Source organism: Malania oleifera, chromosome 13 (genome assembly GCF_029873635.1).
Source record: "Malania oleifera isolate guangnan ecotype guangnan chromosome 13, ASM2987363v1, whole genome shotgun sequence".
NCBI lineage: Eukaryota > Viridiplantae > Streptophyta > Magnoliopsida > Santalales > Ximeniaceae > Malania > Malania oleifera.
Window position 1 is genome coordinate 27,750,658 of NC_080429.1, and position 21,683 is coordinate 27,772,340.

The window sequence follows — 21,683 nt, forward strand, 5'->3', positions numbered from 1 at the left end:
TGCCTTAGCTTCCTCCTCTCATATTGCCTTTTGTGTTTACTACTATCAATTTGCAGGCCTCTCTCTCTCTCTCTCTCTCTCTCTCTCTCTCTCTCTGAATTAGGGTTTCTCCTTTGGAGGCTCACGACCAGAAACAAATCTAACTGCAGTGAAGCTAGCTCCCATCTTTCACTGGGTACAAGCAGCTGCAGAACACTTTTATATTTGGACAGAACAAAGAACAGTCCTGAAGGAACTCCCACAGGAGAAAATTAAAAGGTACTTCCCTTTATGTTCTTCTGAAAGAAAGCTAGATCACAAACAGGTAAACATATGCATACATGTAACTTACTTAATTATTCCTTGTTTATCCTATTTATTTATTTATTTTGTTTTATGCTTTTTGGGTAAGCTGGAGAGAGTTAAGACGCAGTACAAACCTTTGATTATTGAAGTTGTTCTGATCTCTCTCTCTCTCTCTCTCTCTCTCTCTCTCTCTCTCTCTCTCTCTCTCTCTCTCTCTTTTTCCTTATTTTCATGGTATCTTACTACAGCATTTCATACATAATTATGGTGAGTTGCACCCACAGTCAGATCGGGTCTGAAGATATTATAGCTTCATAATAGCTAATGGAACTGAATTCTTTGGGATCAGGGGGCCTGAAATCTCTGAACGTGTGGAGAGAGAGAGAGAAAGAAGAAGAAGAAGAAGAAGATAAGAGAGATCAGAGAGAGAGAGAGGGAGGGGGAGAGAGAAATGATTATAAAAGACAAAATTAGAGACGAAACTCAAGATAACATGCGGAGCACTCTGCTTGGTTTTAAGTATACATGGTGCAAAATGCAGGAATTAACCCCAAAAAATAAATTAAAACAAAAGAAAGGAGAGAGAGAGAGAGAGTTTTTATTTGTGTTTGCAGGTTGGGCAAGAAAGTTGTTTTCAAAACGCTGGAGAACCTTTTAAAATTGAGATTAGTTTTTTTTGAAATCCAGATTAGTTTTGGTTTCAAAAACATTCAGCTGGGACAGCCCCCTGCACATATGAAGTCTTTTAGAACTTCAAAAAAGAAGTGCAAAATCGAAAGAAAGGGAAGTTAAAATCAATACCATCTTTAAAGGGAATTTTTTTGAAAGGTGACCTTTAAGAGAACTTGAAAGCTAAAAAAACAAAAAAAAAACACCCTCTACAAAGCAAACTCTTAATAACTAAGGTGCAACCCAATTCATATAGCAGCTGTTAAAAAAAAAGGGGGAGAGGAGGCGAGGGGGGGGGGGGGGGGAGGGAGAGGAGGGTGGGAAATACAAAACATCAAATAAAGGGGTTCAAAAAATGATGTTTTGAGTGGGTACTCTCTTTATGCAGTGAAAAACTTCTCATGGCTTCATCCAGCTCTTACAACTCTCCCTGTGCTGCCTGCAAGTTCTTGAGGCGAAAATGCATGCCAGGCTGCATTTTCGCCCCCTACTTCCCGCCAGAAGAGCCGCAGAAGTTCGCCAACGTTCACAAGATCTTCGGGGCGAGCAATGTCACCAAGCTCCTCAATGAGCTCCTCCCACACCAGAGGGAGGACGCGGTGAATTCGCTCGCATACGAAGCCGAAGCAAGGGTGAGGGATCCGGTCTACGGTTGCGTCGGTGCAATCTCCTTCCTCCAGAGGCAGGTGCAGCGCCTCCAAAGGGAGCTCGACGAGGCCAACGCTGATCTCATTCGTTATGCTTGCAACGAGATCAATTCGACCGCATTGCCGCCAGGACCAAGCTCGGCGGCTCGGCATAGGCCGGATCAGTTAAACAGAAGAATGGGCAGCCAAGGAGGAGGCTTCTATCAACAAGCACCCACTAATTTTCATCTCCCTTACGGAACTCCCCCATGGGATGATCACAGCCAAGGAGGAGGAGGAGGAGGAGGAAACAGTATGTGATTGAAGAAGAGAAATTTTCTATGAACCCACATTCTAGCTAGCTAGGGTTTATATATATACATATATTCTCTCTTGGGGATGGGCTGTGCCAAAACTCTCAAATTGTGGTATTATATATATAGGGTTTAAGAATTGTAGCTAGTTATTATTATAGACCTCTAGATATATACCTAGATAGCTAGCTAGCTGCAGGAATGCGGAGGAGCATAATGTATTTCTGTGAACATGTGTGTGCAGCGGTGGGTTTAGCAATTAAGTAATTAATCTGGCATGCAGTGCCTAGAAGTTGCTCTTGTGGAATTTAGGACCTAAGGATGTAGAGCAGAGAACATGGGAACTGAAGTACTTAGCTGATCGAGTGTTAGCTTGGGATTGAAACTCTGGAGCATGTGCATGTGAAGTTCCTGTTCTCTTTTTCTATCTTCCTCTCTCTCTCTCTCTCTCTCTCTCTCTCTATATATATATATATATATATATATATGCGTGTGTGTGTGTGTGTGTGTGTGTGTGTGTGTAAATCATTTCTCATGCGTGTAAGAATAAAAGGAAATATCCCTATATATGTATAGTGTGTGTACTTAGATGTAAAGAGGATTCTCTAGTCTAAGCCTATGGCTTAGTCTTGCCTTTACGCCTTAGATTCTTACTTTGGTTTCTGCTTTGTTCTTCAGGACCACAGCTTTATTTTCTCATCAGCTAGCTGATTAATTGATGAGCTAGAGATGATGACTTGAACCCTTTGGTTTCAAAATCCCCATTAATTAAATATGGTCAATCATTCAGCTCCACTTTTCAAAACATGGGAATTTAAAGGTCTGCAGATGGGATTATGAGTATATGTAGCAGTTTAGTACATTCAAAACTCAACGGGTGCTTGTCTGTGAGCTAGCCCTAGCTAGCTTGCCCCTCTCAGGAACTTATGTTACATATATATATTCTAAGGGGAATTAATTAATTAACAAGTTCCTACATAATAATTAGGTCAAGTATTTGATTCTGCAAGAGGAAGCAAGTTCTGAGACAGAAAAGCACCGAGGAATACGCATACATATAGTGTAGTAGGTCAAGTATATATTCAGCGTTTGGACCAATATGGGAAAAAGAAAAGTTGAGTTTTTTGTCCTTCAACACAATTTTTTTTTCTTGTACTAATATAATTAAGGCTACCGTACGTGAAAGATTAGATGGATCTTTTTATTCGTATCTTTTTTTATATTTGAACTTTGAAAGTGTGAATATATATATATATATATACACACACACACACACACACATATATGTATATATATGGCTTGTGAAACTCAGCCGGTGCAGTACCTTCCATTTGTATGCCGATGCACATATCTAAAACAGTAGGGGTAACAGTTGCTGCTCTCATTGGATCCGCAAAGGAGTTGTTCTCCCATGTAAGGGCTCTCAGCTTTTTCTCCCCTCATTATTATCATTCCCAGCAATCAGCAACCACTTCCCAAGACCAAACAGAAAAATCTCTCTCTCTCTCTCTCTCTCTCTCTCTCTCTCTCTCTCTCTCTCTCTCTCTCTCTCTCGTACAAACACAATATTAACCATTGGGTATTTTATACGTTGTTAAGTTTCCTGATGAAAATAAGAAGGCAGATATGAGGCACATGCATGCAGATATCAAAAAAATTTTAGTATAACTGACCAGAAAATGAAAAGGGTTCTTTTTAATTGATTGTTTGGGTGAGGTAAGATGTGACTGAATTGAATATTCAAAGAAATTAATGCTGTCAAACTCCACAGCCTTCTCCCTGATTTCCGCTGAAAATGAAGGCCAATCCATTTGAAACCCTAGCTAGAGGTAGCTTCATGTTCCCCTCAACCCCAACAAAAAATTAAATTCCCCCCAAAAAATATCAAAGCAATGCAATAATGTTTAAAATATTTATATGTTCTACACGCATTTATTTCTTCCTTAATTAATTCTAATAATACGTCTCTTTATTTCAATTGTTGATATAGGAGTAAACTTTGGAGGTCGAAGCATATTTCTCTTTTTTTCACCATGGAACAAAGGTGGGTGCTGTCCTTGATCCAAAGTGAGAATAATTTTATATTAGACTAAGGAATAATATCAGATTATGGAGAGAGAGAGAGAGAGAGAGAGAGAGAGAGAGAGAGAGAGAGAGAGAGAGAGAGATTTGTTAGAAATAATTAATTTTCATAGCTTAGAGCTTGTTCAAATAGTTAAAATTAACTTTAAGATTAAGTTGTTAGAAGATAGAAATTAAATATGTTTTACTATATATATTTAAGATGACCACATGTGTCACTCATTCATAGTGTCTCTTTTTGACATTCAAAAAATCATATCTTGCTCTCAACTTATTATTTAAATATAACGGCATCAATGCCTATTTAAGTCATAGTGTAATATATTTGTCGACCTTAATAATGATTTGACTCCTCCAATGATAAATGAAAGAGCTCATATATAATGCAAATAAAACGTGAATCAATTTCAACAAGAATGCAATCAATAACTAATGCAAAATTTTTGTTTTTGTTTTTTTTTTTTTTTGAAAGGTAAAAGTAAGTGTATTCTATTAATAAGGTTACCTCATGTCAAAGGCTTGAGGAAACATAACAATAGTAGTATGGTAGAATGTCAAAAACCAACAAAGCAGCAAAATAACATTAGATACATGAATGGCCAACAAACCAGAGAAAACATAAGAGTGCACCAACAACAAATGCGACATGATAGAACTTCACTTCCATGATTTTGATTGATTAAGAAGGAGGTCTTCCCAATGTAGATGAATCAGCCACTAAGTATGTGATGCCCTGATTTTTCATACAATTTTTTTTTAAATATAAACGATCATCAATAAATCAATCATCTACCACGTCACAAACTCTGATATCATATCAACATAACCCGACATGAAGTAGGGTACCAGGTAATCAAACTATCACAAACAAACAAACCTAATAGCAGAAGTCAATATTTACAACCATCCAAAATACAAATAACTAGAGTTCTATGCTCCATGCACATCCCAAAAATCCATACCATACTCTACGGGATTACACAAACACATCCCCAACACAAAACACTTACCCTATATATCAGGGTACTAGCTCCCCTCTATCTTGGAGGTTTATCTTCTGGTCTGTTATGGCTCCCTGAAATATTTAAATATTTGGGTGAGATAACTCTCAGTAAGACGGAATAAATTATTTACAGTGTGTGGCGCATGAGTTTAGTTATATCATATTATACTCATTTAAGTAATTATATCATCTAATAAAATATACAGATATGTACTCATAATCATATAGATATAAAACAAAATCTTTTATAAGCCTTAATTCCATTTCCCAACTCATACACATGCAACTAATATTTATTAGCGAAAGTTCCCGAGAATATGGGGGATTACACGCCCATACATATAGCGTACATCTGCTCTAATATCGTTTGTAACCTTACCCGATTAACTCAGGTGAGGTTACAACTAATACTTATCAAGGCACTCACCTTACTCAGTATGCCCTCGAGCGGAGAGTTTTACTTCGCCCTAATTATTTATATAATTAACTCACACTCTTCAATTCTCATATTCAATTTACCATCTAACTCATGAGTATCCTCGGTAACCAATTCATATTCTGTCTGTAACTCATGATTGCCCTAAGAATATTTACCACGTCATGCTTCCCCCCATGATCAGGGTTGCACGGCTCAAAGGTTAGATCTAACCCGCGGTTGGCCTATCCGGTTATATCAAAATAAGAAATTCATATGTCCGTTTATAGTATGATTAACCTGCCTATCCCTGATCCGGACTCCAGGGAGCAAACTACCTTTCTGATCACTAACTCAATCGACTGTCATGTCACACTCTCCACGAGACCCTGCGGTTGCACTTATCATCCCACTAGCAATGGTATCGTGCTTTCAAAAATACTCAAGTCCATCAGGGTTTTCATTTCCACTTTTCAATATTCGCATTTTAGTATTCATATTTCAGTATTCACATTACAGTATTCACATTGCAATATTCACATTTTAGAATTCTTATTTCAATATTCACATGTCATCTCATATCAGTATATATCTCAATTCAATATTTCTGTACCAACATATCTTATATCTAAGTTTCAAATAAAACACATTTGTATCTCACATTTATCATATCACTGTAAAACATATTGGTATATCATTTTTCATCATTTCCAGTAAAAACCATTTCTGCATATCACGTTTCATCATTTCTATAAAACATATCTTTATTTCTCATATTTTCATTTCGATATCAACATATCATTACATCTCATATTCTCATTTCTTTCCATTCCAAAACATATACATATTTATTCCATTTTATCACAATTCCAATGTAAAACATTATTCACGTTCCTCATGCCACAAAATATCGTCTGATATTCGCAATACAATATCTACAGGGAAAATATCATAATTTCATTTTCACGTACTTATTTAACCAGAAATTTTCAAAAATAATTGTTACAATTTATTCCCCTTACCTAACTTATTGAGAGGCATGCTAAAATGCCCAATCCCATGACCGTAGTGTTCAAAATTCAAAACCCTGAAATTCATATTTTCCCTAGTTCAATCAACTTTATCCTCGAATAATAATTATTTTAATATTTCCTAAACCCACACACCCCCAATAGCTAATTAAACTTTAAAAACAATTAATGAATATAATTCCACTATCCTACCCTAACCTTAGAGTGGTGCCTATGAAACCCAAATTAAAAATTTACTCTGATTAAAATAATGAGGATTAGAGTTAGGATCCCGTGGTGGTGTTTGATCATTGATTTGGCTAAAGATTTAAGGATAAATTGAGGAGAGAGAGAGAGAGAGAGAGAGAGAGAGAGAGAGAGAAAGAGAGGTTACCTTACGCCAAGAGTGATACCTACTTCGCTCATACGATAAATCTACTTCGGTTAAAATGTCAGTGGAGAATGGAACTCAGGGGTGTCTTCTGTTTTTCGATCGGCGCCCGTTTGGCCAAGAAAATCGAGGAGAAAGAGAGAAGGAGGGACAAAGGAGAGAGAGAGAGAGAGAGAGAGAGAGAGAGAGAGAGAGAGAGATAGAGATAGAGAGAGAGAGATGATAGTTTTAACTCTCTAGATTGAATTTCCTAAGGATCTTTTGATCCTTCAGGTTAACTAATATATATATATATATATATATATATAATTAATATATTAACATATTATATTAATTAATTAATTAATTATTATTATTATTATCATTTTTTACACTTCCATGCATATTAATTTTCTGGGGCGTTACATTCTCCTCTCTTTATAGGAATGTCGTCCTCGAAATTTGTTAAATACAAGTCCAAGTAAAATCCATCGTTAACCTAGTAAGTTTTGAGTTAATCTTTAAAACCACTCTATTGGATCTGGTAACTAGCCTAAATCGTTGGATAATACATTTTGTCCTAATACACCTTGCTTCAGCACCAATACTCAACAACTTCAATTTTCATCTCCAGTCTTTCAAAAATTTAACACCGACATAACCTTAGAATAATCAATAGATAACTATCCTTTCATTATGACATGACCCAAAAATTTCGCATTAGTTGTCCAAAACCTACATTTCCCATTTATATATCAAGTGCTTATTAAAAGACATCCCGTTAGGATCAAATTAGTGGAATTCTCTAAGGGATTAAAGTGTGCACAAAGACATTTTTAATAAATATTCCCGTGTGTGCCTTAAAAATGTAAAAATCCCTAATTTTGATTTGTGATTAAGCAATTTCCTCCATGAAAAATCTTTACCATACCATGATCATATTCGATAAAGACTCATCTATTATAGGGTCGTACCTTTGCTTAAAATTGAAGACATAATTATAAGGTACCGACCAATAAATTGATTATCAGAAATACCTAAAGAGCAGTATTCAAAATTTAATATTCTCCCAAATTGCTCTTTGGCCTATGTAGTTGGATATATTCACTTGCACGAAAATATTTTGAATATTATCCACACAATGAATATTCTTCCGAACTTAATGACAACAAAATTGTTAAGAGTATTTGCAAAGTCTCACTTCGCAAGCTTTCAAACTTCAAGTCTAATCTTTTAGAAGATTTTGAATATGTAAAAGGTTAAGTTATATGCTATAGGTTTCAATCTATATGATAATGCAAATTACTAGGAAACCTGTGCATTGAGATCCATAAGAAATGAAGCAATATAGGCTTGTGACCCTAAAATAAAATTGTTTATGACTTTTTGGTCCTCTAAGATAAAGCAGGTAAAGTCAAGTATAAATCATTCAAAATCTTAAAACACTCAGCTAAACTGATGAAAAATGATTACAAGAAAAAGACATAAGAATATGATAAGTGTATAACTGAATGGGAGCAAACTAACTTGAAAATACCATGGCTCTGCAACATAAGCATAATCAAATTCAGTATCATATTTTGTATTTACAACTGGTATCAAATCATGAAAGGTATATTTCTTGTGCGCATATCTGATACAACATGTAAACCACATGATTTTTGTTTAAAAACTATACTGAACCAAACTTGTTGCAAGCTTGAAAGTATTTAGGGGAGTTGAGGTCCATTCCTAGAGAAAGAGAATAAATAAGTCATGTGCATCATAGTATCACTTTAGGTGGTCTAAAATATTTTACAATGATTGCTTAAATGGCTTTGAACTAGTAATGAAATTAACCATATGTTTGTGTTTTTGAAATGCATTGATATAATTAGGATATGTATGGTTAGTCCTTCTGGTCATAGTCCTTTTCGGAATGTACTTAAAGCAAATATCTATAACACAACTTGTTTTGAAGATCCAAAAGGTAAGAGATATAAACTAGAGTAAACTTTTGAGGAGAACTAAAGCGGAAAAGATTTTTTATTGCATAATCTACAATGTGAATGAACTTAAATAAATAAAACAAGGGATGTGACAATAGAGTTTGTATGCACGGATGAACAATGAGCAAATATATTCACGCAAGCACTTGCGGGGGATAGGTTTATCCAAATTAGGCGTGAATTAGGCCTGATGCATAGTCGAGAGGTGTCCTAGATTTATATTAGATGACATAATTAAGGGGGAGCAACGTTACTTAATTTTCACAATTCAGCTCGTTTGTTCCCACTCGGTATCATATTAGTAAACATTTGGTATCAACATTCCATATCGCATTTTTAAGATGTAAACATTTGGTATCACATTAATTAATATTTGATATCCTCACATAATCTTTGAAATTTATGCATTAGCAAGGGGGATAGTTAATGTCAAAAAGGGGAAGAAGAAAATTTTTAGTCTGATGGATGAACAAGCTTACAACTTTAAGATTTCTAAGGGGAGAAGAGCATAAGGGTATGTCCACTCATGTCTTATTATTATACACCTTTTTGTTGATGTCAAAAGGGGGAGAAAAATCGGGAGCAAAGATAATAACAAAACAAAAATCAAAAGCAAATAAAAATCGGGAGCAAAATTTGTTATTGATGTTAGGGGGAGAAGGATAATAGCAAAGCAAAAATTGTTGCAATATCATGAGCATATTTCATTTGGAATCAGGAAAAACAATTTGTGTATGAACATGAGCATATTTTTATTTACTGCATATTTGATGCATTATTTGAGGAGGAGCTTGTAATGACCTGCTTATCTTAACATATAATATAACATAATAAATAAAATACTCAACTCAAACCCATGGGTAGTGGGGACACCTGTCATACACAGCGGAACCTAAGCAGCAGTAAATGTAAATCATCAGCCTCATTACCACAAAATACATAATACCAAAGTTAACTATAATCCCGAAACACTGTATTTATATACAATCTCCAAATATACCAAAAATATACTCATATCTAGGGACCTACAACATGAATTTCCTGCCCCTACATCAAAACTTGCCCTCCTAACAGGGTAGTACCACTCTATCTCAACGGCGGCCTCAATCCACCGGTCTTTCTAGGTTCCCTAAAAGTCATTTAATATTTGGGGGTGAGACACTTCTCAGTAAGGGAAAATAAACTAAATACAGCTGTGTGGTAATATGAATATTTGATGATAATATAGATATACAGTACATTTTCTATACCAAGAAACATTAATCATTTAATAACTACATAAATGTATACCTTCATATTTTTAATAAATCATACTTATCATAACTGGCTGGTATAGCTAATAATATTGAAAACATACCTAATATGAATAGCTAGCTGATGTCATATATTACCCCCCATGACAGGTTGTGCAGCCCAAAGGCGGGACCCGACAATGGCTGGCTGACCACTGCAGAGTCAAAAATGTCTGTAAGTACGATGGGCTCGCCACACCCTGGTCTGGACTTCTAGGTGGATGTCTATAACTGTACACTGAAAGTCATATCGGCTATCCATCTCCCACCCTCTCGTGGGGTAGTTAGTACCAATTTGAACATAGATATCTGATTTATATAGCAATGGTACCGTACTCCTGAAACTAAACTAAACTAACATCCGCGTTCTGATAACATATAGTATATGATAATATAACATTTAACATAAATAGATTGATAGCATTTCTATAATTTCATAAATACGGCCTTGCGCCGAACATTTTATAAATACGACCTCGCGCCGAAATCATATATCATACACGGCCTCGCGCCTGCTATCAATCACGACCTTGCACCGAATACTTCATACATATCATTCTGAATAAATAAATCATTTATCATGTACTTCAAAATCATAACGTACTATATTATTTCATAATTCCTGAAAACATGCTTATTCGTAAAATTGTCATATCATAATACTTTTCATGAAAAATAATATTCATGCCACACATAGCTGAGTAAATTCGTACATTTCATTCTAAAATTACATTTCCTATATTACAGCAGTTTTTTCCCAAATATGCATTTTCTCAATAATATTCAAATATAACACATGTTTTCCTGAAAATTAATTTGCTGATAAATAATACTAATTTGCATGGAAAAATAACTGCATTAGTTTATTCCCTTACCTGACATTGGAAAGAAACCCCCTAAAATTTCCGGTCTTGCACTCGCAGGGTTCCCCTTTCAACTCCCTAAAAACAATAACTCCCAGAACTAAACTTCAGTATTTTCACGTAAGTATCATTTCCTATAACTGCGAAAAGATCAAATTTGGCATAAAAAGTATTAACTCAACTTACGGATGAATTTCAACTCGCTTCCACCAACGATCCACTTTGGCAGTTTTGAAGAGAACTTCCCTAGGAGCGTCGTGGTGGCCTCTAATCGTCGATCAGGTGAACGATAGAGCCCAAATTGAAGAAAAAGGAGAGAGAAACCGTAAAGGAGAGAAAGAGTAAGACATTTTCTAATTTTTCTGCGTTTAATCCGAGTTTTAGGCTATTTATAGGGCCGAATTCGTCGACGAGACACGTCACCTCGTCGATGAGTCCCTGAAGAGTTTCGTCGACGAACCTTCACCTCTCGTTGATGAAATTCAGAATTGCCAAAACTCTCCTCGCTATTTTATCGTCGACAAACCCAATTTCCACGTCATCGACGAATGCAAAGCATTCGTCAATGAAGCTTGCTGCTCTTTTTTTTCCCATTTTCCTCTCTCTCTTTTTATTATTTAAATATCATTATTCTTTGGGTCATTATAGAGCATGTTAGGCGTAACCCATTATATATATTTTTGCTCGTGCATTTGTCATCATCAAAAAGGGGGAGATTGTTGACTCTACGAGTCCAATCCAGTTTTGATAATGACAAATCACTTGATCTGTGCATTGAGTTTGTGAACAGGAACTATATTAAGTATGCACGAAAGGATAACGAGTCATGGAAGTCATAAAGTAAAACATACACATCTTGGCAAGATCCATATAACTCAAAGATGTAAGCAGTAAAGTTCAAGAACGTCATGGGAATGGGTACATATAACTCATGTATTTACATTTTCATATGATTTAATTCGAGACTCAACATATAACCTAGAATGACTTTAGGACTCATGCATCTCATGAACATCATCAAGAGACATTCATGGACTTAGAAATATTTTTAAAACCCTAGAAAGTATTTTTATAAAAGAGTCAAGAAAGAGAGCAAAGCAAATTTTTAATTAGAAAGAAAAAAATTCAGAAAATGGGAACTTCAGTAGCCTGAACTCAACCTCAGTCACCTGAAGATTAAGCTCATTCACCTGAAGAATTAAGGTGAAAAACAAAATATGGCTGAGGCACTTCGGTCACCTAAACTTTGCACTTCAGGTGCCTGAACTCGCCACTTCAAGAGCCTGAACTCCACTTCAGTCGCCTGAACTTGCTAGAAAACTTAAAAATCTAATTTTTTTTAATGTACGAATACGTGAGCTATCTTTTGATCCAACGGTCAAGATCTATTCTAAGGGAAAGATAATTATATATATTGAATATCTAAACCCTAGGGGGAGAGCTAAGAAAAACAAGAAGAGAAGAGAACATATTATTGAAAGAGAATTGAGAAACTTAAGCTGATTGCTACACGATTGCCTGCACTTCATCCTAGATTCATCTTCCTTGGGCAAATCTATTCAGAAAACTAAAAGGGATCTCATGTATACATTTTGATCTCATCTTGGTATTAAGGTTTGGTAATTCGAGTTATTATTTTCAAGAGCTTCTCATCTCATCACTTGTTATTGAGTATCATTAGAGAGATTGATCTTGAGTGTGCATATACATATAAATATTGTTTTTGACAAGATCATTACATGAGAAAGGTTTTAACTATTCGTTGAATAGTTTTTGATTCAAGAGTATATCTATTTTTCAAAGAGCTTATCATTGAAAAATCTATTTTTGAATATTTGATAAGAGGTTTATCTTGTGTGTGCATATAGTAAATCATTTTTGAAAATATTACTACTTGAGAAAAGCTTTGGTTATCGATTAAATTTTTTTGGTTCAAATGAATTTTCATTCAAAGAGTTGATATTTTTAATATAACAAATCTACTTATTTGAATATCCTTAGTATTCATAACGATATATTATTGAGGGATATTTTTTGAAAAATATGACTTTGGGTTTTTTTATCTTTGTAATACATATCGTATATATATTTGCATATTACAAAGATCGGATTGTGATTAAATATTCGAAAGAAAGTTTTTTGATATAGATTGTTAAAATATTCAAGATAAAGCTTTTGGTATGTTCACATTAGATTTTCATGCATTTTTGCAAAGTGAACTAGAGCCCTAATATTCTCCAAAGCATTTAAATATATCGTTATTTGGGAGTTTTGATGAAAAGGGAAATTGTGTGTTGAAGCATATTCATTCATTAACGATTATATCGTTTCACACATTCTGAGTTTCAAGTTTAATCATATGATTATGTACTAAGAATTTGAATTGTACTCACGAGCTTTGTTAGAAGCAACTTTTAGTCTTTTACAGATTTCATTGTATTCACGGTTCGTATTGAAAACTGAGTTTGAGGAGAGAGTTGTATCTTTTGTAAGCAGCAGATTAGGGGAAAGTTGTACCTCTTGTAAGTAGTGTGTTGGGCTTTTTGTGGAGCCTAGTTGTGTCTTAATTTGGATGACGACCCGACCTCTATTTAATTAGAGATTTCTATCCTAAGGCTTAGTCCATGGAGCGAAGGGTGCAACATATAAAAAGGGTGCTTTCGGGTGATTTGGATTTGTGTGGTTGTATCCGCGAGAGAGAGCGAGAGAATTGTATCGCCGCACTCTCTGTGCTTTCTTCCTGATAATATTGAAATCCCTGCAACTCTGTGGACGTAGGCAAAATTGCCGAACCACGTAAATATTGTCTTGTGCATGTGATTGAATTTTTCTTTGGCGTTATTCTTTCTCTATTTGTTTTTCACAGGTTTCGGGAATTTGTTCGTATATTCCTAACATAGTGGAGTAGGAGGGAGTTGTAACTTTTGTAAGTAGCAGATTATAAGGGAAGCTCCGTCCCGATTTAAGGAACAGGGATTATAGTAGAATCCTTGAGTGGGTTGCTCAATGCGAGGACGTAGGCCAAGTTGGCTGAACCTCATAAAAATTGTGTTTGTCTTCTCTCTTCCCTTAACTCTTTACTTTCCGCACTACATTTTATTTATTCGTATTGCATGTGTATGTTGATTAACGTTACACACAATTAATTGGGTAAAAATAACTCATTGATAAAATAATTTTAATTCTGTCATAAATCCCTAAAATTGATTTGTTAAATATACAAATAAGGATTAAGTGGTAAATAGGTTCAAAGAATTTAAAATACCCAATTCACCCCCCCTCCCTCTTGGGATTACACCTAAATCAACAATCCTCAATGAAAAACATGGATTGCAATTATGGCAAGTGTAGGTATACTGACTTCAAGTCAACCATTATCTTACACTAGTGACTAGACAAATATAAAATAAACACGTATCTTGGTTTTTCGGTATAAAATACAATACAGATGGAGTTGTTTAGTTAGTTATGATTAATGATTGAACATTATTTAGCGGCATAAATCTTGTGTGAGATGGACCAGGTTGGAAAGGGTGATATTCATTTGTGCTAGAGAGTTGCTAATGGTAGAGGGATTAGATTCTGAATATAGCTTCAAAAGCCACAATCAATTGCAGACAACAGAAGATTTCACATTAAGCTGTATACAAATCAAATCCCAACCGAGCGATGCCTAAGCGATTAAATTTGTGTCCCATTTCCAAGTAGGATTTGCACAAGATAAAGTGAAAAGATAAAGCTCCAGGTCCAAGCATGTATGATTTTCCTTCTAGATAGTAGATTGCTAAAGGTTCGAGTATCATTATGATTTTTCTTCTAGGCAAGTTGCTAAAGATGATTCTATTAGATGTTATTTGGTTCCTAGGATCATTCAAGATACTTGGCAATGCGATGCCCATGATATTTTATTCTCATGTTTGTTTTTAGGTTATGGTGATAACATCCATTCCCAGCGAATAAAGAATTTCCACAAAACATAGGAGTCCAATTGTTGCACACTTAGTATCTTACATTCTTAAGGGCATCTTAATTTTGGGATTAAACCGTCTCAACTATTTTGGCCGACTTATAGAAATATGAAAATATGTAGTCAAAGTACATTCTCATCGGCTTATCTTTCTTTTTCACAAACAATACCGGAACTCCCCAGGGTGTCACACTGGGCCTAATAGACCCCTTATCTAATAATTCTTGTAACTGTTCCTTTAACTTTTTTTTTTTTTTTTTTAATTCTATCGGTGCCATTCTGTATGGCACTTTAGAAATCAACACTGTCCTCAGAACTGGATCAATAGCAAATTCTACCTCACGTCAAGAGGTAGTCCCAACAAATCCTTGGGAATATATTAGGAAAATACCTCACTATCGGGATATCTTCTAACCTCAACTCACCTTCTGATACTTCCTTTATGCAGGCCAAATTTCCCCGACAACTCTCCAGCAATAATCTCCTCGCCTGAATGGTTGATAACATCTACAGTGGGGTGTGCACACATAATCCCACAAATCTATACTCTTGTCCTCCTAAAGGTCTAAATACTACCTCTCTTTGATAACAGTCTATACTGGCATAGTTAGCAGCTAGCCAGTCCATTCCCAAAATTATATCGAACCCATGCATATATAAAATTACCAAGTCATCTGGTAAAGACCTTCCCTGAATCCAAACTGGACAGTTCCTGAGTACCTTTCTATACAACACTATAGCCCCAATTGGCATAGACACTGAAAAATTGATACCTAATGGCTGAGTTTCTATCCTACAAAATCTAACAAATTTTCGGGCGATAAAAGAATGTGTCGCCCATGAATCAAACAAGGCAATAGCTTTATATGATAGTATTGAAATAGTACCTATCACGACATCTCCTGTTGCCTCAACATCTCCAAGCATCAAAGCATAGTCTCGTGCTAAAGAAGTATTCCTCTGTTAACCGCCTTGGGGTGCCTAATGACCTCCTCTATATGGCCTAGGAGCAGGCACAATTACTGGCGGTGCTCGACAATCTCTCGCCATGTGGCCAGGATGATAGCATCAATAACACATCACCTCCCTGACCCGACACACTCCTGGGTGTCTCATGTAGTTAGCATATGGAACAGAGAGGGGGCATCGGTCTACCTTGTATCGCTCGGTCTCCCATCCACTGTCCTCGACCTCCTCTGTGATCCTGCCTTCTCCAAAGCCCTCGGCTGGACCCTACCTGAAGATCTGGAGGTGCAGGCCTCTTCTTCTGACTTTGTGCCACTATGCCTCTCTATAGGCCACTCTCAATCATGGTGGTTCTATCAACTATCTCTGAAAAAGTCTAACTCAAGCCCTCCTGAAACTTTCTTGCCTTCTTTTCCTCATCTAGCACTAAATAAGCAACAAAAAGGGACAACTCAATAAATCTTGCGGCATACTGTTGTACCATCATATGCCCCTACATCAAGTGCGAAAACTCTTCTGCCTTTGCACTTTTAATAGTAGTGGGGGAGTACCGCTTGAAAAAGATCTCCCTGAAGCAGTTCCACATCATTGCTACAGGGTCAGGTCTCTACTCCTCTAGTAATCTCACTGATCTCCACTAGCGTTCTGCCTCTCCAGTCAACTTGAATGCATCAAATGACACTTTTCGCTCCTTATTACAAGGGAACACTGCCAACATGTCCTCAATATCCTAGACCCAATTCTTAGCCACTAATGGGTCGGCCCCTCTAAAAAACAACGGGAGTTTCATGCTCATGAATTACTTAATCATGCAGCTTCGCTCCCCTGAACTCCTAGCCATCTCTACCATCACCTGTTGGGTGACGCTACGTAACACTGCATCAGGGTCACTGCCGCCCATACTGGAAGGCCTTGGCTCATCACCTTCACCATGTGCGCTACTACTCACAAGCTCCATTCTGAAAATAATACAAAACGGTCTTAAAATTCTATCCTCATAACACCACTAATACACATAACAAACTAGGATTCATAAAATAATCTTCTATAACCATTCATTTTATCATCCTCAATCCCAATTTAGGATTCAGTCCTACCACTTAGAAATAAGACCCAGCGATAGTTTACTATGGCTTTTGTGAAGTCATCACCCCAAGAAAATCACAAAAACAATCACGAAACTCCTGCCTCCAAGCCACAAGATAAAACACTAAATTTCAATCTTATAACTGACTCTTATCCCAGTCTACCCAACTACTACTCTCATCAAGATCCATTCCTATACTTTGGTATTGTATTTCGTTGTTTACTAAAGTCTACAGAACCTATCAACCTAGGCTCGGATACCAAACTATGACGCTCTGATTTTTCATACAATTTTTTTAAAAAATATATATATATAAAAAATCATCAATAAATCAATCCTCTGTCAAATCAAAAACTGTGATACCATATCAACATAACCCGACCTGAAGTAGGGTACCGAGTAATCAGACTATCACATATGAACAAACTTAACAATGGAGGTCAATATTTACAAACCATCTAGAATACAAATAAATAGAGTTCTATACATCCATACACATCCCAAAAATCGATAACATACTCTAGGGGATTACACAAACTGTAACGCCTCAAACCCAAAACTAGGGTTTAGAGTGTTATTTAAAATATATCTTTGATACCACCTTGTGACGCCCCAAACCCACCAAGTGGGGCCCGGGTGCCCCATGTTTCATTCACTTGTATCTAATATCATAATCTCAATTATACAACGGATGTAATAACAACTCTTTAATAATATACTAAAGTTTCTACATATCTACAATCTTAAAAGGTATCCTCCAAACAACCAGTATTCACAAACTTATATACATCTCAGAAAACTTAAATATAATACAACCCCAAAAATATTATACATCTAAAAGTCATACCCTCTTGCTCTCAAAAATGCTACGCCAAGCCTTGAGCTCACTAAGATCGATCACGTGAAGGTCCTAAAAAAGATAAAATTCCATATCATGGGAGGCACATCTCAGAAAATCAGAATAGATTAACACCAGTGTGTGGCTAACTTGAGGTTTGTGTACAAATATATATAATCATCATTTATAAAAGTATCAGAATTATGAACCCATTCTCTGTCCCTACTCACACATATGCAGAATATTTTACCAATGAGAGTTCCCAAGGATTGGGGTGATTACCTACCCATACAAGTAGTACCACTTTACTCTGATACCTTATGCAACCTATAGCTACAACTGAAACATATCAGGGCACTTACCTTACTCAGTAAGTCCTCAGGTGATTTGTTTATCTCGTAGACACACACATTCACAAAAATGTTTACAGGCAGAAGTTCCCGAGAATAGGGAAGATTACCTGCCCTTACAAGTAGCTTCCCTCCACCCTAATACGTTATGCAACCTAGTATAGCTACATCAGATACTAATCAAGGCACTAGCCTTTCTCGGTAAGCCCTCGAGCAAAGTGTATACTTCGCCCTAAATAAATATAATACTACAATATATAATACATATTTACTTTACTCTGTATATGTTATCTTTGTATTACTCATCTTTTCATGTTCTCAGTATTTCACATCACATAATTCACTTTCACATTTCGCATTACTCTGATTTCATGCACGTGAATCTCATTTCCATATTTCACATCATCCACATTTCACATTCACATTTCGTATTACTCTGATTTTATGCTACTCTGTATTCATGTCTGCATTCACATATTCTGTTCTCATATTATTCACTAGTTAAATTAAAAAATTTCGCATTTAAAACTCACTACCAAATGGATAATCACTATCATGCTTCCCCCCATAATGAGTTGTGCGGCTCGAAGGCTGGACTTTATCCTGGTCGGCCCACCAGAGCTAAATCAGAAAACAACCTCTTCAGTCTGTAAATTAGATTGGTTTTCCCACTCTGGTTTAGACTCACTACAAAAAATAACGTTATTAGTAACGGTTTTCAATTAGCCGGTATATTTGCCGTTACTAATACTTATTAGTGACAAATTTTTCAAACCGTCACTAATAATAGAGTATTAGTGATGGATTAAAATCGTCACTAAAAACCTAAGCCCGTCACTTTAGATTCTACACCAACTCGACCAAAAATTGTCACTAAAGCCATAGTATTAGTGACGGTTTTAAATTCGTTACTAATGCTCTATTATTAGTGACGGTTTGAAAACTTTCACTAAAACTTTTTAAAAAGGCAATATTAGTGACGATTTTGAAATTGTCACTAATACTTAAATTGGACAAATAGTAGTGAAGTTAATTTTTTCCCCAATTATTAATTCTAGTAAAAATTTGTAATTAAATTACATTTTCTTATACATAACATTAAACCATAATTGCAAAAAAAAATCATAAATTATTCAAAGTTCTAATTCAAATTTAAATACAAATACAAATATATTATACAAATTCAAATTCAAATACAAATATATTATACAAATTCAAATTTAAATACAAATACATTATACAAATTCAAATTCAAATACATTTCATCTATTCAGATAACAAAAAAAGTCAAAAGCTACATCTGTAGTGCATGACATCGTGCTGACGTTGTCACAGTTGCAAACCCTTCAAATTAAGAAAGTTAAAAAAATTAGTATACGCTTTTTGAAAATTTGCAGCATTTCCCCTGTAAATATGACATTTTCCATAGAGATATGCTCCAAACCTAAGTGTTTACAATAAACAGTTCACAATAATCCAACTAGTAATGAATTTTACGAGTGCACAAGAGCTTCATATAATAAGTATTAAATAATGTAACGTGTTCATTCATCCCATAAACAATATATATCAGAATATAGTTCTATGAAAAAATAGAATGTGATGTTTATGGTTTACATGACTTCCATAGGACTCTAAAATAACTATAATAATCAAATAATGCAAATGAGTCCATGATTGATCAAATTTTCACTTACATGCTTGTCACAAATTTTCAAAAGAGTTAAACCTAAGTAAATAGAATAAATATCTGCAAATACTTCAAGGTGCATACTACTTCCATATTCTTTTGGTTGAATTTAGAAAGATCATAAATTTAAGTATAAATAGAAAGAAGGAACTTATAAAATTTAATACTTTTATTCTTAATGCAGTAACATGAAAACAATTCTGGACTTGCAAAACTTCAAATTAAGAATATAGTTATTTTTTATAGGCTTATGAAATAGAACTCAATATAAACAAAATCTAGCAAATAAATCCCATTGCTATAGAAATTGTTAAGTTTTCAAATTTAAGCTTGTTTTAAGATAAAATATTTTTGTGACTCATTGACTTTCTAGAGTTAAACCTACATTGCCAGAATTTAGAGCTAATTATATCAATCAAAATTCTAGCATTCTAAAAAATCACAATAGAAAATGCACACATAAGCTTATACAATCATCAAAATTTTAAAAGCAAGTCATATGATCAAGTGTCAGATATCTTCTTCAATTTCAAGTCATAGAACATATTCTGGGTTACTTGCATAATGGATCTAGGGCTTATCAAAGTTAGGCCAATGAAACTGAAAAAAAAAAAAAAAAAAAGTAATTCAGAAGTTTGTTTTAGGTTTACATATCCAGCAACATGTCTAATTGAATGCATGTATTTGACATTAAACTTAAACCTTCAAACATAAATAACAAACTCCAACCAAAATTGGCATAACCACCAAGTAAGCAAGAAGTCAAAGAAAAGTTATATCACAGAGTCCAAAATTGGCCTCTTTTGAATTTTTCTTTCCTTCCTTAAAATTTTCAACAAATTTTCAACAGCATACGGTCAATAAATAGAACATTTCCCAAACCTGCAATTCACAATTTTTTTGCATTATACAGATGTCATTTAGATTAAGACAAGCAATAACTTAAAAGTATCTACCAGTAGGCAATACACATCCCTGCATCAGCCATGCAGGTGGCGTTCGAATCAAGCATGCGGTCCTAATGTCCACTACCAGCATGCAGTTCACAAGATATATCAATCCAAACATGCAGTCTAGAAGTTAAATCATCTATTAAACTGAAGTTTGAACTTTATGACATAATATATAATTTTCCCATACAAGACAAGCTCGATCTAATATTACAGACAGCTGATTCCCAAGTTTTGTTTAACCACACACATGGAAAAAAGGATTTAAAATTGAGAGACTCGATAAGAAGAAAAACAACTTGATTTGCTCATTCTCTTGTCAATTATCATCAAAGAAAGTGAATTGAGTAACTATTCTATTTCTAACTTTGATTTAAAAAAAAAAGCTTGTTGGATACGGGATTTTGACAATATTCTGGATTTGGTTCTTTTTCTTAGATTCATGGAATTTTGAATGCTGTGAGCTAGGGAATTATGTTTCCAGTTGGAGTCATAATTGCAAGGTATATGAGAAATTTCCACTCTGCAGATCCAGCATGGTTTTATCTGATGGATCCATACCCAGTCAACAGAAGGCTGCTGCTCTCCTTCAATATCTACGGCGCCGGCTGCCCTGCTCCGTCAACATTTCCGGCTCCACCTGCTTTGCCGGAAATGTTGACATTTCCGGCCGCCCATTGTTGAATTTTTTGCTCCCGCTTGTGTGTATATATACATGTGTGTGTGGTGTTGTAAATCAGAGTGCAGAGTGTGCAGAGTGCAGTGCAGTAAGAGATAAGAGAGAGTTGAGTGAGTGCTGAGGGAATCCTCCTCCTCCTCTCTGTTTATTTTTCCCAGCAAATAATAATCCCTCGCTCCCGTGGACGTAGGCCGGAATTTGGCCGAACCACGTAACTCCTGTGTCAATTTTGTGTGTGT

General features: G+C 35.4%; 1 protein-coding gene across 1 annotated transcript; it reads left to right on the forward strand.

The window, feature by feature from the left end:
- Window positions 1–1,355: 1,355 nt before the first annotated feature.
- On the forward strand, window positions 1,356–21,449 carry LOC131145770 (protein LATERAL ORGAN BOUNDARIES-like). Its single transcript, XM_058094959.1, has 2 exons — window positions 1,356–1,893; window positions 21,250–21,449. The coding sequence occupies exons 1-2, from the start codon at window positions 1,356–1,358 to the stop codon at window positions 21,447–21,449; spliced, it is 738 nt and encodes a 245-aa protein (XP_057950942.1).
- Window positions 21,450–21,683: the final 234 nt, after the last annotated feature.

Bases quoted from the DNA above. Each gene is read 5' to 3' on its own strand.
- LOC131145770 (XM_058094959.1), top strand. From the start codon at position 1,356: ATGGCTTCATCCAGCTCTTACAACTCTCCCTGTGCTGCCTGCAAGTTC. The intron at 1,894-21,249 runs GTATGTGATTGA...TTATGTTTCCAG, and splicing joins AGGAGGAGGAGGAGGAAACA to TTGGAGTCATAATTGCAAGG.